The sequence below is a fragment of the Centruroides vittatus genome, unplaced genomic scaffold, assembly GCF_030686945.1.
Source record: "Centruroides vittatus isolate TY-2023 unplaced genomic scaffold, ASM3068694v2 contig_1154, whole genome shotgun sequence".
NCBI lineage: Eukaryota > Metazoa > Arthropoda > Arachnida > Scorpiones > Buthidae > Centruroides > Centruroides vittatus.
The window spans coordinates 1,279,957-1,300,790 of NW_027120741.1; the positions used below are offsets into that span (position 1 = coordinate 1,279,957).

General features: G+C 32.1%; 2 protein-coding genes across 2 annotated transcripts in view; one reads left to right on the plus strand and one right to left on the minus strand.

The window, feature by feature from the left end:
• Positions 1-20,834, minus strand: part of LOC136979080 (R3H domain-containing protein 1-like) — a 218,230-nt gene that overhangs the window by 77,521 nt on the left and 119,875 nt on the right. Inside the window, exons 6-9 of the mRNA XM_067274992.1 lie at positions 19,321-19,735; positions 9,368-9,505; positions 9,156-9,261; positions 6,350-6,491 (exon numbers count right to left, since the gene is read on the minus strand). Of these exons, the coding sequence (XP_067131093.1) occupies positions 6,350-6,491; positions 9,156-9,261; positions 9,368-9,505; positions 19,321-19,602 (668 nt within the window). The 5' untranslated portion in view covers positions 19,603-19,735. The remainder of the gene's footprint in view (positions 1-6,349; positions 6,492-9,155; positions 9,262-9,367; positions 9,506-19,320; positions 19,736-20,834) is intronic.
• Positions 20,075-20,491, plus strand: LOC136978608 (ubiquitin-like protein 4A). The gene has a single exon (XM_067274350.1). It carries the CDS (start codon positions 20,075-20,077, stop codon positions 20,489-20,491), a length of 417 nt encoding a protein of 138 aa, XP_067130451.1.

Below are 20,834 nucleotides of genomic sequence, written 5' to 3' on the forward strand. Positions count from 1 at the left end.
GTTACTTATCTCTATCTCAAGTGTTAAACTGAACCAAAGTTAAGTTTACTACCTAAATGTGTAAGAAGTTTCACTGACTTATAGTGACCAGTCTAAATAATAAAAGTTTCTTAAGTATTTTTAAAAAAATGTTTTATTTCTTTTAAAAAACCATAAATTGCTGGATAGATAGATAGATAGATAGATACCCCAAGACATAGCCAAATATTGCAGCACCAAAAATACATCCGCACTGGATCCAGCTGGAATGATGTTGGTCCAGCAAAAATCCAGCTGAATTGAAAACACTGCTGGATTGCAATCCCTAGTTGGAACCCTGCAGATATCAACGAATTAACGCATTTACAGACAGTGAAGTTGGGTTAGAATTAAAACATACTATTGATAGGTAGCCAGCCACATTATACCAAAACCAAAAGTAAAACTATAAAACTATAAATATAAATAAAATCAAAATTGATAAATTAAAATTGAAATCAAATCAATTGAAAATTAAAACAATGTTTTAAAAAACCATTTAAAAGTTGTTTTGAAATTTTTATATTGTAAATCAAATTTTTATTTTTAAATTTATATTACAGTAGAGCATCGATTATCTGAAACAATTCAGGACTAGGGTTGTTCCAATAACTGATTTTTCAGATAACTGATCGTGTACGAAAAAATATATTAACCTATCCTATGTTGAAATTTTTCTCCATCACATGTCACTTCGTGTTGAATATTTGTCGATGTTAAGCCTTACGTAAATTTTAAAAAAACAACAACCATGGCTATTGTATCATTAAAAATTATTTCTTTATTTTGCACAAACAAAATACATATATTGAAAAGTATAAAAACAAAAAAAAAATATATTTTGGAAGTTAATCTAGTATCAAAAACGTTCCGATTCAGCCCAACACGTTCCCCCACACTGTCCTCAGAAAAACACCACACAAAACAAGCAAAGCTCACCACTCACAATGGGAAAAAAAGCCTTGTTCAAATACTGGCGCATTCTTAAGTATCCTCTCATGGTCCTGCCAGTTCTGCCAGTTCTGCCAGCTAAAACACAAACACCAACAAAAATAATATTGGAGTAGCCCAAGACATAGCCAAATATTGCAGCACAACAGCACTAGCAGAAATTTGAATTTGCCGACTGGAACGCTTTTGGTTAACTGATGTTTCAGTTGATTGGTATTCAGATAATCAATGCTCTACTGTATTTGTGTGCAGTGGTGACAACATTTTTGCTTTTAATATATACATATTAACTATATCTCAACAAATCATATCTCTATATATTAACAATCATTAAATCTGTATATATACAGATACAAATACAGGTATTTTGATTTATATATTGGATCCTTTTTAAGGTTATGGTTTTTTTAATGATTTTCTAGCTTTAGTTTATGTTTTACTTATTTTATGGTTTCCATTATCTTGTCAAACATTTTATCATGATTTTGGTTCTTTTCATTACTGATAAATCAGTCCCCACTGTTTATAAAGCTATAAATAACTTTAGTACTTATATAGTATCAGACAGAGTCCTCGTATCATCATACAAGAACTCAATCTGAGACTAGAACAATTACACATCATATCCCAAATTTGAATTGGAAGAACCCTAGGGTTCTGCAGAACACAAATTGGAACCCTGATATATAAAAATCCAATCAATAATTTGAGATGGGTAAAAAACATTATCTAAGTTAGAAGTACAGTATGTCCGAGAAAGATCTTTATTATTCTAAACATTAATAACAAAAATACTAACAGGTGAAATGAAATGCAGTTTGCTGCAAAAGAATGAATAAATCGAAGAGTTTTTTCTAGTTTGGTAATGTTTGGTGTGGACTTTTACAAGATGCTGTAATCGGTCCATTCTTCTTTGTGGAGAAGACTGTTAACGATAATGTTTACCAGGATCTTCTTGAGTTTTACGTTATTCCACAATTGGAATATTTGCAGCCAAATGTTATTTCAGCAGGATGGTGCCTCACTGGACATTTTCTGTACATGAATTACTTAATAGAGTGTTTCCCGAATGATGGATTGATCGTGGAGGACTCATATCTTGGCCTTTGCAATCACCCGACATAAATCCACTGGATTTCTTTTTTTGGGGTTATGTTAAAGACAGGGTTTATCAAACACCTGTTTCTGATATATCCGTTTTAAAGAAAAGGATACAATTAGCAATCCTCACTGTTACACCGCAAATGTTAAAAAACACTTGGAGGGAAATCGAGTACAGACTCGACATTGTTCGTGCCACTAACGGAGCTCACATACAGCTACATTGAAGGTACTGTAAAAAAACTCTTAGATTTCTTCATTCTTTTGCAGCAAACAGCATTTCATTTCATCTGTTAGTATTTTTGTTATTAATGTTTAGAATAATAAAATTCTTTCTTGGACACGCTGTATTTGAATGTAACTGCAGAGTTTTGTAGCAATTGGTCAAACAGCCTAGGTGTGCATAGTGAAAAAACAAACAAACATCCACATTTATATATATATTAATAAAATTGTTATTTAATTTGAGTTAAGAACTTTTAAATATGAATTATTCAATGTCATTTATATTAAGTGAATGTCAATTAACTCAGTTTTTATTAACTACAGTAGAGTCCTGTACAACATGGGGGATTCGTTACTCCTTATAGGAAATTGTGTTATTGAAACCTGCATTATCACACGATTTATGAAAGTTTAAACCTTGGCCTATAAGTTGAAAAAAAACGTATACCTCTGATTGACAAAATTTGAGGGTTGTTGTTTGCTTTATTTGCGCATTGTATGAGACTCTACTGTAATTTAATTTAAATTTAATTGCGGCGCATACCAAAACTGGTAGTAGAATCTTGCCCGAATTTGCATTGAAATTTAATTCGAATATCATCATCATTGATGGTTCATGTTGTGATGTCTAATGATGTAATCTCAACACCACTATTAAATCAGTAGTCCTGTTATTAATCAGGCTGTCAATTTTCTTTAACATATTAAGTATAGGAAGTTGACCATTGATGGCCAGCTCAGCCAATTAGCTGATTTGGAAACCAAGTTATCATACAGCAACTGGAGCAAAAATGGTATTCAAAATTTTGTTTGTAAACCAAATTGTTTGTAGACAGGTACAGTACATCCATAACCCAATGTTTGACTGTACATAAATCACTCACACAGGAGATTTATAAAAACAAAAGTAACAAATAACTGTAATATCTTCAGACCACTGAACCTCTTCAGCTTCCAGTAAAACATAAAATGTATCAAATCTCAAACATTTTCAGAATCCACCTGATTCCAGCTTCATGTTCAAAGAGTTCATTTTAAATAGAATGCACATGTAGAATTCAAATTTAAACAGGCCAGTAAAAGATGTGCGCTGAGCTATACCACATCACCCAGGATATAATGTTTCATACCATGCTCACCATGCTCAGGATAGCTGCATCTCATTTCTAGAGTTGATGTAATTGGAGTTCTAGCTGGCTTTAAATATTTCAATGGATTATAAGAGTCTGATGTGATTCTAATTTGTAGAGGATCTGATGAGCAGGACCTGATTTAATTTAGAAGACCATTTTTGTTTCAGAAGACCATATAGAGCCTAATTATAAAGGCTGTTCTCAGAGAACTAAAGATAAAAATTATAAAATAACTTAAAGAAATCATTTAAGAATTAAATTTCCCCATTTTATAACCTATAAATCATCATTTAAAGTATTAACATCATAGATTAAACAAAAATCAGACAAAAACAAAAAAAAACTTAATTTTCACAAATAATTTTGCTGTTATCAAAATTAAAACTGACAGAAAGTGTCTCTGCAAAAGGCTGGAGATGTTTGTTGGCTGAAAATATACCAAAGAGCATGTTGTTCAAAGGTGGAGTAATATCTGCATTGAATTTAATAGACATTCTGCTTCCATATAGTTCATTAGAGTAAGGATTTACTAGATGACAACTATGGTCATATCTAGACATGCAAATAAAATTAATAATGAAAATCTCCAAATATTTAATTGTTATAAGGACTCTTAAGTAATAATCAAGTATAATGTATTTAAGATGATTACATTCATCTTAAATACATTACAAGACTCTCAGATAAAGCATAATTTTTATAAAATGATAAGTAATAACAAACATAATTAAAACTCTGATCACAAGTAAATATATTGTTCCTTCCTTAATCTCAAAAACAGTGTTAGATAAATGAAAACTGAGACCAGATATGAAAAACTTAGGAGTAGGAGGCCTAGATTAATTATATATGAACTTCCACACTAGATCAGAAATCACTTGAGTTCAATTCAAAAATTTTCCCAAAATGAGGTTATATATACATGACCAGCATGACTGCTGTCATCAATAAAAGTATGATGTACCAGTACAGGAGCAAGATACTACTAATTTGAGGTGGAGAGTATATATTTTAAATGAAATAAATTAAAAATATAATTAAAAATTGTAGTCTGGCATTGTAACAATGCCACAATAATTTTTGCTCATATTTCATATATTATTGTTCAATTCATGAATCTGAATAGAATTTAAAATATACATACCAGGTGTATAAGCTTAAATCTGCTGTTTGCTAATAGATGGCATAAGTGAGCGTATTAAGCTACTATGGAAACGCCATACTTTTTTTTTTATGATTTTGACATATGTCAACATTAATCAGTGCACATCATCAGCAATTTCATACAACAACATACATTTTTCCTTTGATAATCATGTCTAGTTTTGTGCTAGAAAAAGAGCATATGCGGCAAGCTCTGCTTTTCTGCTTCAATTTGAAGAAATCGGCTGCCAAAGCACATTGAATGCTTGTGGAGGCCTACGGCAACAATGCTTTATCGAAAACCAGGTGCAGAGATTGGTTTCGCCAGTTCAAAGACAGCAATTTTGACCTGAGTGACAAGAAGCGTGAAAATCGACCCAGGAAGGTTGAGGACCATCAATTGCAGGCTCTTTTGGACAAGAATGATACCCAATCGCAAAGAAATGCTTGCCGAGCAATTGGGTGTTACTCAACCAGCCATTTCCATGCGTCTACGTGCCATGGGAAAGATTCAAAAGATCAGAAAATGGGTGCAGCATGAATTGAACAATAGGCAGATGGAGCGATGCCAAAACACATGTGAAATCTTGCTCGCCAGACAAAAAAGAAAGTTGTTTCTGCATTGGAATGTAACTGGCGATGAAAAGTAGATAAATTTCAAGAATCCTAAACACAAGAAACCGTGGGTTGATCCAGGCAAACCATCAACATCTTCCCCAAGACCAAATCGCTTCAGACGGAAGATGATGCTGTTCATTTAGTGGGATCAGCAGGGTATCATCTACTATGAGCTGTTGAAACCTGATGAAACTGTCAATGCCCACCACTACCACCAACAACTGATCAAATTGCATCATGCTCTGTGTGAAAAAGGCTGGATTATCTGCAAAGACACAATAAGATGTTTTCTTCCACGATAATGCACCATTGCACATGTCAACACTGGTCCAAAACTACTTGGAGACACTCAACTGGGAGGTGCTACCCCATCCCGCTTATTCACCAGACCTGGCCCCATCTGACTATCACCTTTTTTCGTCAATGGGCCATGCGCTCGCTGAGTGGCACTTCAGTTCTTATGAAGACATCCAAAAATGGCTTGATGAGTGGTTTGCCTCAAAAGAGAAGGAATTTTTCTGGTGTGGTATCCACACATTGCCCAAGAGATGAAAAAATGTGTTGCTAGTGAGGGAAAGTACTTTGAATAAATTTGTTTTTGCTTTTGTGTTTTTCTAACTAAAAAACAGTGGATTTAAGCTTATACATGTGTATATATTTTATATTTTATTCAGATAATGACAAATAAATAAATGAAGTTATAAAAGTAATACAGTAGAGACTCGTTAATCGGAATCGCCGGTATTCAGAACGATTTTCAGTCGGACTGTGTCGTGCTGAATCGAACGTTTTTGATACTACATTTACTTCTAAAGTATAATTTTCATGTTTTTATATTCTTCAATATATTTATTTTGTTTGTACAAAATGCAGAAATAATTTTTAACGATACGATAGCCTCGATTATTATTATAAAAATTTTCGTTAGGCTTAAAATCGACGAAAATTCAACACGAAGCGACACGCAACGGAGAAAAATTTGAACATCGGACAGGTTACTATATTTATTCGTACATAATCGGTAATCGGAACAAATGACTAATCTGAACAACCCCAGTCCCCAATTGATTCCGATTTTCGGTTCTCTACTGTAATTCTAATATAAATAACTAAAGACCAGATCTTGTTTAATACAATAAATTTTTCAAATTAATACGTACTTTCCATCTTTCACAAGGTTAATCAATTCTTGTTCTATTTTCAATAACATCATTCTATCTTTTTGGTTTTTATGCAGTGTATCAATTATGAATTGCTGAATATCAATTCCTGTAGATTCCATATATGTTTCTGTGCTAGAATCTGATATAAAATTTACAATTTGAAACATTTATATAAAAGTAAAACTTCAAATATGAATAAAAAATATATTGTATTATTTTTATAATTATTTTATAATTAAAACAGTTAATATTATTTTATCTTTATTATCTACAAAAATATTAAATATAATTTTAATAAGTAATTTTGTTTCACTTGACCTCAAATCACTTTAAAGATCACAAAAAACAATCACTTTTATTTATCATATATTTAAAGTTACAAATAACGCATCCAAATATATTTATCTGAATTTAGAAAATAATTTTATACTAGTTAAGTGATGCTCTTTAACTTTGTCATGTTCCAATGACAAACAATGTAACCTGTATACAGCAAAACCTGTCCAACATGGAAACGGAAAGGAGTCTTGGGCCATACAATGAAAACTTTAGTATCCTCTTCAATGCTCAATGGAAAGTTTTTGTGTGCAGCTGTCTTATCACACATACATTATTTACTTACACCAGTTGTGAATTTAACACATTATTGCTAATGTGAGATTAAAATAAGCTTGTAGACAAACTTTTTATAACATATGTTGTTTGAATACAATTGAATCAAAATGTCTGCAGATAAAAAACATATTGGTCAAATAATGCTTTTTAAGTTTCATAAAGGATATAATGCCATACAAACAGTAGAAAATACTCATAGTGTGTATGGGAAAGATGCTCTTAAACTTCTAATGTATCAATATAGTTTTTTTTTTTCTTTCAAAAATTTTGAACTGAAGGATACAAAATGTACAGGGTATGCAAAAACTGTCAACAACGAAAAACTGCAGGCAGAAATTGTTAAAAATAGACAAATAACAACTCATGAACTTGCAACAAATCTTAGTGTGTCACAGATACATATTGTAGGAACATGTCATCCACTTGAAATGGTTGTAAAACATGGTAACAATTGTGTTCCACATGCATTAAGGGGGGAATAAACTGGATCAAGTATAATTTTGTTTGACAAAAATAGACAGCTCTAATGTTTCATTTTATTTTTAAATTAGTTACTCATTTTTATCATTGAAAACTTTTTTACTGATGACAAAATTAAAATAAAAATATTTATTATTAACTGAAAATTTGTTCTAGGGGTGGCGATTGTTTGGTCGAGTACACACAATTTTGATATACAAGTAAGTATCGAGAATTAATTAATCATGTTAATCAAGGGATGCTTGCAGTAGGTACTCCCGTATAATTTTGGAATTCAATTCAAAAGCTTTGTTTTTCCTATTGCTATTCATCTTTACTCCTGACAATACACAAAAATGATTCAAACAATCCAGATAAAATACTTTTGTTTTTAAACACCAGAAGGTGAGAATCTGGTAAAATATGCAAAAACACAGTTTACAAAAATTATTGCAAAAATAAAAAGAATCCTTTGCTCGCACATATAGGACAACCTAGGTTTTTGAAGCAGTGAAAAATGAATAAAATCCTCATATACGAGTAAACACAGTATACTCATTGATGAATATTTTAGTATGCTCTAGCTACAAATAAAAATGAAGATTCTAAATTTTTCCTTTACAACAAGTTTTTGTCCATTAAATTAAATGTTTGTTGTATTTATAATGTATGTATGTACGTATGTATACATGATCCATATATATATATGAATCATGTATACATACGTACACACATACATTATATATATATATATATATATTATATATATATATATATATATATATATACACACACACACACACATACATGTCACCATGAAAGACTGAAATTAGAGAATGTCAAGATTCTCCAGTGAATGTCGGTCGACACATAAGAAAGATCGTCAGTGAAAGACCGAATATTTGGTTATATTATTAATGCTATGTTAGGTTCAGTCAGGTTTAGGTTAGGTTTAGGAAATGTTCAGGTTAGGTTAGGTTAGGGGAAAAAATGTCCAAGAGAAGCAGCTGCAACTAATTTGAGAAGTGGAAGGCAAGGCTATACACACTGTAATTGCAAAAACAAGTGTTCCACGACTAAATGCTAGGAGCAATATTTTTATTCAACATTCACATCAGTGTATGCTGAATGTCGACATTTGTCAGTGTAAGTGAGAAATAATGATATTTAGCAAATATTTCGTACATACACGAAACAACTGTTTGAATGCTGACATTCACCAGTGAATCTCAACATTTGCCAGATTTTGGTCTTTCACAGTAACATATATATCAGATATCCACTGTATCTCTTGTTACTGACAGACTGACAGATACCATAAATTGCAGTATATAAGTCAACTTTTTAAGCCTAAAAAATCTTTGAAGTATAATGAATAAAAATACCATTTACAATTTTGACATTTCAGTTCTAACTAATCATATATTTAGTAGTTGACTTATAAGGCTGGTATGTTGACTTATAAGGTTGACTTATGTTTATACTTAAATTTTGGGTTAAAAATCTAGAGACTGACTTGTGTCATAATTTATGGTAACTAGTTTTTTTTTGTCTTCAGCATGTAATTTTTAGTTTGTAAATTCTAATGTTTTCTAATTTGAGGTTTTTTTTAAATAAGATTTAATATTCAGAAAATTCAGCATTAACCATATACTAAATTTTTAACACAACATACTAAAAAACATATATATAACATAAATATTTAATCTGCAAAAAATCACTTTCATACCTCGTGAAAGACTAGGAGAAGAACCTTCCATGCTGCCCTGGGTACTTCCTAATGAGCTGCCTTGTCTAACTAACTGATTTGGTTTCGAAGATATTTTCGATTGATTCTAAAAGAATACAAAAATGTTAATTTGAAATTGTTATGATATTTTAAATAATTCAGTACAATAAAAATTTAACTTGAAAAAATTAATATAATACATTTACACTCACTTGCGAAGAAAACAATGAAGCACAAGTAACACTTAGCATATTAGTATTTGTAGCTATTACATCTGGATCTGGTGGTGGTGAGGTGTCATCATGAACTGCTTGACTTCTTACAAGTAATTTTACTCTTTGATGAGATGACTAAAAAGTTAAAAAATAATAAATTTGAGAAAAATATTACAAATTACAATTTTTTAAATATTTTAATATTGTTGGTTGAAATTACTTTTTTCCAATATTCAAACTATTAATTTAACTGTTTCATTTTAATATTTTATCAAGCAAAATATCTAAACCCAAAAATCACAATATTAAACTACTTTGTTCAAAAAATAATATTTCAAAAAGAAAGTAATTTAAATGTAATAATTTTTATCATATAACTTAATAAAACTAATAAAATATAAATCAACTTTTAGATTTTGCTACTGGTCTGACTGTTCTCTTAATGTCTTTTAATTTTTAAATAATTGCTTAGTAAATTTGGGACATGTCTTATATTTAAAAAAAGTTTTTTTTTTTAGTTTACTTGTCTTAAAATTATCATTGGTTATGTTGAGAACTTTAACAAACTTTCTCAATTTTTTTCCGAATGAAATTTTATTTACAGTATAAGTAGATAAATCTGATAATCACAATGTCAATGGAAATATTAATAAAAACACCACTAAACCAACACCGAAGTGAAGTTATTTACATATCTCCAAGCCTGTTATCAGTGTGAACTCCAAAAAACGATGAAAAAATAGTTCTTTACAAACATTTTCGAACCCTAAACGGTTCTTCTTCAGGTAAAGGTGAATTTCCAATAGAATGCAAATTAAAAAATAAAAAAGGAACACAATTGACATTCAAACACGTGCCTCTTGATGACGTCCTCGTGGGCATGCACACTCCAGCAATTGACATTATTTATAGGTTTTTGTCCATTAGTACTTGCCATGCTATGGACAGAGTTAATTCCTCTTTGTGGTTGATACAATTGTCGTTGAGGCTAAATCTGTAGATATAAATGGCCTCCAACCACCTTAGATGTTGTGTGTGCTGTAAGGTGCGGATAACTCTCGCCTGATTAAAATCCGGCTCTATGTCTGAATCAGTGGCAAGTGGCGTAAATGGCAAGAGCAGTGATGGTCCTCGTGTGCTGTATATCAGCAGTGTGCTCTTTCAATCTAACCCCTAAGGAGCGTTTCGTAGAACCGATGTAGATGAGGTTTCTGTCGCATCTGTGATGTTTAATTGGGATGCAGTATACATCGGGGGAGTCTGTCCCAGTTAGGACCGACCTTTCCATTACAAAAGATGTCAAATACAGTTGAACATCTTCTGTATATGATGCAAATGTGGCACTTTTTAGCTATCTCTGTGTATAGCGATTTGAGATATGGGTTGTAAGTGACTGGGATCCTTTCTTCTTCGTTGAGTCGATCATTGCCATGGGAGTGGACTTGGACAGGATATCTGGGGACTTAGGTATGGTGATAAGACAAATAGAGTGCAAGATCCTCCCTCACCACCTCCCCAACATCATTTTATATAGGAGGTACTGTACATATATGACATAATCATTGTATGGAGGACAATTCCAGACATCCCAGCTCTTGTCAACTCCATTAATGACAACCCATATGACTTGACCCTGGAAATCAATCAAGGACAACCTACAGAGGTCCATTTCCTTGACATTAACATTAGAATTGAAGGGTCGGCAATCCATACTGTAAACCAGGATTGGAGTCTATATATATCTGTGGGGTCTTGTGTCCCATCTCAGTATAAAATTGCAGCCTATAATGCCTTAATTAAGAGAGTGCACACTCACTTGTCCACTCAACTAGCTCTCCAGGCTGAACTGAGATGTACTCATCACATAGCCACGGACCATGGGTACCCAAAGCTCATCCATAAATTGATTGACAGATTTCAGTGCTCCCAAGATCCTGTCCAAGTCCACTCCCATGGCAATGATCGACTCAACGAAGAAGAAAGGATCCCAGTCACTTACAACCCATATCTCAAATCGTTATACACTGAGATAGCTAAAAAGTGCCACATTCGCATCATATACAGAAGATGTTCAACTGTATTTGACATCTTTCATAATGGAAAGGACGGTCCTAACTGGGACAGATTCTTCCGATGTATACAGCATCCCAATTAAACATCACAGATGCGACAGAAACCTCATCTACATCGGTTCTATGAAACGCTCCTTAGGGGTTAGATTGAAAGAGCACACTGCTGATATACAGCACACGAGGACCATCACTGCTCTTGCCATTTACGCCACTTGCCACTGATTCAGACATAGAGCCGGATTTTAATCAGGTGAGAGTTATCTGCACCTTACAGCACACACAACATCTAAGGTGGTTGGAGGCCATTTATATCTACAGATTTAGCCTCAACGACAATTGTATCAACCACAAAGAGGAATTAACTCTGTCCATAGCATGGCAAGTACTAATGGACAAAAACCTATAAATAATGTCAATTGCTGGAGTGTGCATGCCCACGAGGACGTCATCAAGAGGCACGTGTTTAAATTTCAATTGTGTTCCTTTTTTATTTTTTAATTTGCATTCTATCAGAAATTCGCCTTTACCTGAAGAAGAACCGTTTAGGGTTCGAAAATGTTTGTAAAGAACTGTTTTTCATCGTTTTTTTTGGAGTTCACACTGGTAACAGGCTTGGAGGTATAGAAATATTAGTATATATGACCCCCATCGTCCCCCTCCAATAAACACTCATATGTCTTATATTGGAGCCACCACAAGACAAATTAAAAAACATATTATATACCACTATATGGACATTAATAAAGATAACAGTGTACCCAGTTTGCAAGATGTGTTGGAGGATAACTATACACCATACTAAACTGATGTAAACTTGTTTAACAGCATAACTGATGTCAAGGAATTTTTTGTGTGTAAAACATTGTTTATTAGGCAATTAATTTAAACCCCATAAATAATCCCATTATGTATCCTCCAGAATTTTGGCTAATTTGTATGATTTAAAACATTAAGCTTAGTTGTTATAAAAGAACTCCCATCCTACCCATCCCTTCCTTATCAATTCATGCAATTAATGCATTCATAAGACTGATTTTAAAACATTCAAATATTTGAGGTTCATTATGTTCTATTATTATATTTCAAATTATGTTCTGTCCTTTTCAGTTGAAAATAATGTTGAAAATATTTGAACATAAAGTAAAATAATTTTTTGCACTATTGTATGTTCTTATTTGTACAAGTGGGGAGCCATTAGGCCAAATGCACCTCAATCAAAAAGATGCATAGTGCACACTCAGTTGTTTAATTTGTAACAATATAAACTAGATTTTATTTACACAGAATAGCATTTTATGTTCACCATACATAAGATTCAATATTTCAATAAAATATTTCCATGTTGTGATTTTGAATTTCACTAATATATATATAAAAGAGAGAGAGAGATAATAATAAGAAAAGCTTATAATTAATTACATATTTGCTTTTCTTATTTACATCACCACTAATATTTTAAAAAGAAATTTATTATTATATTATTTTCTAAATTATTAATTACGTGAAATACAAAGAAAACCTTTTTATTCAGTAACAGCACTTCAACAAAAATTCTAACGTTTTTGGCCTTCCCCAAGGCCTGCCTCAGGATTTTTTACAAAACCGAATTTCCAAAGTCGAATGTCAGAACAATTATGTTTGAAAATCGCTTTTTTAAAATTTTGAATATCCCATCATATGAGGCAAATTTATATGGTTGTTTGACTAATACTGTAAAAATGCAATCATGTGATCCATACCAATTTTTTAAGCTGTGTATATTGTATAAGATGAAATTATAATGGGTTAACTTTGCTCAACTTTTTCATACATGTACTTCCATGCATACACCACCATATTGCAGTCCTTAAAGTTAATATAATTGCTGATTAGGCTGGCTTTATATATTTCCAATGCATCCAGGCTATGAATATGATCTGTTTGAAAGGCCTGCCTGATTAACTTGGTGTTCTGGAGGTCCGCATGTACTTCAGGGTGGGTGGCATATGTGGACAAGGCAGTGATATGCCTGTTGTTCGCAAGGTCGTATATTGATGTTCACGTACCCTTTTATGTATTGAGCATTTGGTTGAGTCAATATAGACTTTTTTATTTATTTAATTTAAAGTAAGAAGGCTGTCTAGATGACTTAGCCATGGAAAAAGGGGGAGGGGATGGGGAGGGTTGAAAGCAACGAAGGAAGGAAGGAAGGAAGGTGGTAGGGAAGAGGTCACAATGTGTCCTACAATGTATAAGCTGAAATAGTATAGAAACATTTACATATGTACAATTGCCAATTTGGCTATAGTTGATACAGTTAACAGTTACCTACAATGCTGTTAGAAAAAAAAAATTATACCGCATTTTTGCAATAGTAGAATTGGTTACAGCTGGGAGCCCGAGGTACACTGACATCAAGGCAAGGGAATGACATCAAGTTGAATGAACAGCTGCCCCTACAGGTGTACAACAACAACATGTCCAAAGTGGTCGTCCAGAGAGAGAGTCCTGGGCTAGCGTTGACAGAGTATGTGTCGATACACCTAGTCAATTAATTTGAATATACAGTCAAACCTGTTTTTATGCGGTCTTTTTTTGTGCGATTTTTTTATGTGATTTTTTATTTGTGCAGTATAGTTGGCGACTAGTCTCGTGTGATTTGTCATGTCTCACGTTGACTTATTATAGCTAAATAAACTTATTATAGCATAAATGAACTTATTATAGTAATATTATAGTAATATTATTGCATGAATATGCGAAAAATGAAATACAGTAGAGCATCAATTATCCGACTTAATTGGGGACTGGGGTTGGTCGGATAACTGAAAAGTCGGATAACCGAAAAGTATGAAAAAATACATTATTAGTGTAGTGTATTAGGCCTGGTTTAAATACTAGCCTCCCTTTCATGGTCGAGCCAGTGCTGCCAGCTAAAACATGCAAAAATTTAACAAAAATAATATTAAAGTAGCCAAGACATAACCAAATATTGTAGCGCCACATCACTAGCGGACATTTGAATTTGCCGACTAGAACCGGCGTCGATCGGTTAATCGGGGGTCGGATAATTGATGCTCTACTGTAATTTATTTTTTAAGTCAACAAAACACCACCTGGACAAAAATATGTAAAACAGACGATAGACGAGACGATGCAGTCAAGTGCTGACATCTGTTGTCAATAAATTCTATTTCGTACAGTTTTGAGTTATTTTCTATGTGAGACTTTTTTTATGCGGTCCCTATTGACCGCATAAAAAAATATTTTTTTAATTGTGTTGCAAAAACTATTTTTTATAGCCACTCGTGAAGTTTCGTGCGATTTTTTATGCGTTTTTTTTTATGCGGTCCCTATCCACCGCATAAAAACAGGTTTGACTGTAGTCACCTGGATGTAGTGTGTTGGAGGATGTTGCAGCAATCGGTATATGTCTTTAGTTTCCTAAAGTTCTCTCCACTGAAGAGCAGATGTCGTCCAGTTGAGGTGGCCAGCTTTGTCCTTTGGACAGAAAATAGCCTGAGGGACCTCCTTTCCATATTGTGAAGAGGGCAATCCAATAACACATGCAGAGCATCTCCCACTGCTGTCCCATCGCAAGTGCAATGGTCGTGGGTGCGTTTTTTAATTTGATGCAGGTAGCTCGGCAGATTGCCATGGCCTGTCGTCAGTTGTGTCAAGCTGTACGTAGGTAATACATAGTTCATCTTTTGACGATGTTTTATAGAGGGCAGGAAATAGTATGTCGTCCTACCCGTCGAAGAGGAGTTCCACTCGGATTGCCAGACTTTGATGACAGCACTTTGGATGAAGCTATGAATGCTACTGAGGGGGAGTTTGTGGAAAGCAACAGTACTATGGCTGGCGGCAGCCTTTTTGGCCAAGGCATCAGCTCTCTCATTGCCTCTGATGCGTTTGTGACCAGGCACCAACTGAAAGCAATAGTTTTACTTTTATTCAAGTTGTAGGTCATATGTTTGACCTTAATACCAGTAGTAATGATACTTTTCCCTGCTTAGAACCCCAAGGACATAGTGGCTATCAGTGATGAACTTGATAGATCCTGTGAACTTTTTTATATTAGTTGTGACTAGTTGTAGGGCTTTTTTCATGGCCCAAAGTTTGGCCTGGTTACTGGAACAGTGGTCATTCAATTTGTAATACTCCTTGTGGGTAATATTCTTGGTGCCAGTGTTGAAAACAACTACAGCCCCAATACCATTGTCATTTTTGGCACCATCTGTATAGATGTGCCAAGTTGATTCGATCTGGTTTGTATCTCCATCTATGCTGATTTGAATCATGTCTTCCTCAGCAGGGTGATGGTTCGTCTCAGGGCCCTTGTGTAGTTTGTCTATGCCATGTGTCCTTATCTGTTGTAAAAAGTCGAGGCAACTAGGTGGATATCCTTTCCCGGTTGACGTAGTCTGCGAGTCTCCATTGGCACAGTCTTGCGCTTTCATTTTTACCAATATAGACTAAGTCCCTTTGGAATCTATAATCTCTTAGAGGAATAGAGTACACTACTGGGGCTCTGGTTTGATCCATTTCATCTTTTGCATTGTGTAACAACTTGTATATTGTACCGGATTTCCTGTATGCAATTTCTGTACCACTCTGGCCTGCAATCTCTTTGTATAAGAATTTCAAATGTTGATTGAACAGTACTGTGGTGTGCCTGGAGCCTGTGATGCATTGTTCATTTCTGTTAGAAGCAGAATGGGTATAGGGACAGTTGTGTGCAGCAAATCAGTTGGTGTAGGTGCAGGCTAAACCACATACTAGGTCTCTTCTGTAGCCATGTTCTATTGCTATATCATTGAAATGTTATAGTTCAAGTATAGTGTTATGCCTATTGTTGTGATGAGTGTATGCCCGTCTGATTAGGGCACGGAAAGCGACGATTTTATACGAGAAGGGGTCAAATGAGTTTGCTGGGATGAATAGTAGTACGTAACCCAGTTTGTAATAAATGCTCATTTCCACTCAACCCGTTGAGATGCATGCTGACATCTAAGAAATGAGAGCTACAGTTACTTATTTGGTCCAGCTTAAGGGTAAGACTGTACGGTTGTTGTTCATAGAACTTAAAAACTCACCGACCTTTGACTCCATCTTCCATAGGATAAATATGTCATCCACTGACATTCTGACATTCGACTTTGAAAATTTTGTTTCGTTAAAAATCTCGAGACAGGCCTTGGTGAAGGCCGAAAATGTTTGAGTTTTCATTGAAGTGCTGTTACTAGATAAAAAAGGTTTCGTTTTTATTTAATTAATTACCCCAGTAATTTGTGAAGAACATAGTTACAATTAATTACATGCATTAAACTTTAATTATTTGTTGTTATTCAATTTATTTGTTAGAATCTTAAGTTAAGTGATTTATTTTGACAGATTTGTTAAAATAATATTTAAAAATTATTTTGATAGAAAAATTATCTATCTAAGCTAAAAGGAGAACTTCCTTTTAGTCATAGAGAGAAAACAGTTTAGATCTTCCGAAAGTGATAGTTTAAGTGTGTTGTCTTAATCTTCTATCTGCAAGATAATCCAACTTCCATCATGCATCGGAAGTGAGGTGCAATTTTCCAATAATTCTATTGGATAAAATTCAACATAAAAGGTGAGAGGTCACCTTCCAACTTGCTCTTGTTTTGACACTCTTACTTGGCATCCAATGCTTTAGCCAATGCTCTTACACCCCTCTCCCGGTTCATCACCTCTGCTCATCTCAAGGACTCTCCCCATCATAAATAATATAATTATTTTATGTAAACTCATCTCTCATTAGAGATTTAGAATTAGATCCTCGCATATTTGATGATAAAGCTTAATTGTTTATGTTTATCATAGTCGTCATTTATTTGTATACATAATAGTTATAATTTCATATAGTAAAAAATATAGTTATATGCTTATTTGTTGTTCCATTGATTTTATGCCTAACTCCATCATAGGCCCACATAACCTACACAATTTATGTAATTCATATATCTCAGATCTTTTAACATTTAAAACAAACCCTTCCAAAATTCAAGTCAAGTTTAAATATCTGAGATTAAAATACTGCTGAGATTCGAAACACAAACTTCACAATTACAAAACCAGCGCACACCATCAAGCCATCCACTACTCTACAAATGACAGAAATTCTAAAGATTTTAAGTTATTTGATTTAGTTCCCTCATTAGTGTGGTGAAATGTCAATATAACGAAATTGAGGAAACCATCAAAATTTTGTTTTTTGTTATACTGAAATTTCGTTATATTGAAATACGATCAAAATGGAAGGATAAAGGAAATTTGATAATAAAAGAAACTTATGTTTTGAAGTAAGAAAGTTTTTAAAAATACAATTTATCTATTTAGTATTTATATGGAACCAAATTTCACATTTTCAGAATATAAGTTATATTAAATTAGAATAAAATTAAATCTGTAATAAAAAATTATGACAAAATATTATGAGTGAACAATTGAAATAATGATATGGTAGTACAGATTAGTTGGAATTCGGCCTCTGTGTTATTTCTGCTTAAAGCCATTCTTTTCTGCTAAAAGAAGTCTAATTTTTGTGTGTTGTTTCTTTAATAAAAGTCTTTTCAATAAAATTCAGTATTGTGACACAGCATTCTAATAGGCTGTCAGGTACATCTTTTTATTTAATTCCTTTTTGCACGTTATCTGATTTTTTATTATTCTCTTCCAAAAAAAATTGCTTTTGTTTTTTGCCATTTTTCTTCTCATAAACTTAAACAGAAATAAACTGTAGAGTAATAGCATCAAAACAAAACCATAATTAAAAGTAAAAATTAGCATTGCCAATTGAACTAGACATTAAAATTAATGTTGCCAGACTGTTTGACATAATATTCATCATTTACTAATAATGAATGATTTAAGCATTTATAGATGTCATTATAATGAAACTATTCTTTTGTAATGGACAGCATTTTTATTATATTAAACTGAAATTTTCATTATAACAGTATTCGTTAAACATTTTTGCATTGAGCTGAATAGGAAATTGGCATGAAATTCAAGATATATTCATTATACCGAAAATTTCATTAAACTGGTGTTTGTTATATAGCAACATTTCACTGTATTTCAGAGTTTTAATAAAAACGCTGAAATACAGCTAAATTAAGACAATAAAAAACTTTTGATTGATTAGAATGAACTGAAATAGTTTGAAAACAATTTTCAAACTATTTCAGTCCATGGGGAAATAGTTTTGAAAACGTTTCTCACCTATTAACAAGTTTTCAATTGTCTTAATTTAACTGTACATTTATTTATTTTTGTTTTTACCCAGAAGAAAAAAAGAAGTGTTTATAAGCAATAAAAATTGAAAAGGTTTATCTAAATATTAATTTTAAATAATGATCATTTCTATCTATCATTACAAACAGAAACGACCATCATAGAAAGCTCATCAATCTTGATTACTAGTCTAACATAACTTTTGAATATTTTTTGAAGTTTTATTAACAAATTTATTTATTTTTTTTTTCCAGTTTATAACAGTTAAATGTTACATTTTCAAAGATTCTATAATCTGAAACAGACTAATAATACTACTTTGGTTTCTATTATAACAGTGCAATAATATACATCAAACAAAACTAATAGATTAAAAATGTGATTTTAAATTCTCCTATTAAAATTCATATAAACTAATCAGTATTACAACTTTCATTTCATTTATTCAAATCTGAATTTCATTCTACATATTTTGTACTAAATATAAATTCCTGTAACAGAAGTGAATTGAAAATGAATTATTTGACTTCAAACAACACTATTTGTTAACATAAAATATTAATACTTAAATAATTAAAATATAACTGATTTTTTTATGAAAAATAAATAAATAAACAAAACAAATCTTACTCTTTTATTTTTCTCTGGTTTTCCACTTTGCGTAGGTCCAGGTGAATATCTAGAACTTGTTTTATTAGTTCTAGATTTCTGTGGACCATCACCATCACTACTTGCATCATCAGCAGTATCAAATCTTCCACCATCATTATCATCTTGATCCAATGCATCTTGAATTCCACCACCCCCTTCTTCTATTTGAATCATAACAGGAGAAGTCACACAATCTATTTCTTCAGACTCAAACTGATCTTGTTTAGCTAAACATGGCGGTCTATTCGATTGATGTTCCATTTCAATATTGGCACAATTGTTGCTGCTATAATTACTTCCACTCTTTATCACTACTATGATACAGCAAGTTATAGAAATGAATTTTCTTTATACTGAGTATTCTCATTCAATATATCAACTCTTCTAGAAAAACCTAATAATAAAATAATAAAGAAAAATAATTTTAAAATAAAATTTATAATAAATATTATTTAAAGTTTATTATTTTAAACTTAAAATGCATTTTCTAGTTTTATAAATTTCAATAAGTATAATAGGAAACAATAAAAAGTCAAAGATAATTATAATTCAACTCATTATTAAACTATTTTATTTTTTTAATAAAAATATTAAATTCTCAGAATTAAAACAGATTTATAATTATAATTATTAATAAAACTTTTAAATTCTCCTAAATAATGAAGAACTGGTTAAATATTAGTGTATAATTATTGATACTGTACATACTTCGAGAAAGTTCGTATAAAGTACAATGATTATTACAGTAAAGATTATTAAAGGAAAAGAATGTACAATCGAGGCTTCAGCCAGTTCTTCTGTAAGTACAGTGAAACAGTTAGTTGCTGAAGAACTACAAATACCTGTTGAACAACAACATCTTGTATTTAAAGGAAAAACATTATCAGATTCATCATGCCTATGTGATTATGATATTGTAGATGGTAACAGATTGCATTTGTTTGTCAGAAAGAAAGGTGAAAATTATTATTGTGAGACAAATGTTTTATGGGATCATTTACAGAAGTTTTTAGAAAAACATTTTACACCAACAGATGCCAAAAAGGTTTTTGAAGAATTCCATAAAAATTTTTATGCTAGCTTTTCCAAATTAAGCCTGGATGATATTGAAAGATTGGCTACCAGCAACTTAGAAGCTGAATTTACCTAACTTTTAGTTATTTGGAATTCCAGTCAACAGAATTAAGAAAGACTAAATTTAGTTCTATCAGTTAAAAGTTTCTAAATGCTATTATCAAAATTTCCATTACTATCAAGTCATCATATTGGGAAACTTAAATCATATTGTACTATTTCATTACTTCTTTTTTTTAATTTTATAAACATTGTCCTTACTGTTATTATGTATATGTTTAAAATTTCATTACTTAAAAACATGAGGATGTAAATTAAATAAATGGTAATTCAATTTAAAGTAGTGATGTCTAAAAATTGTTTGGAATGTTGTATTATAAATATTTTTTTTATCAAGTGAATAAATAAACTGATTTGAT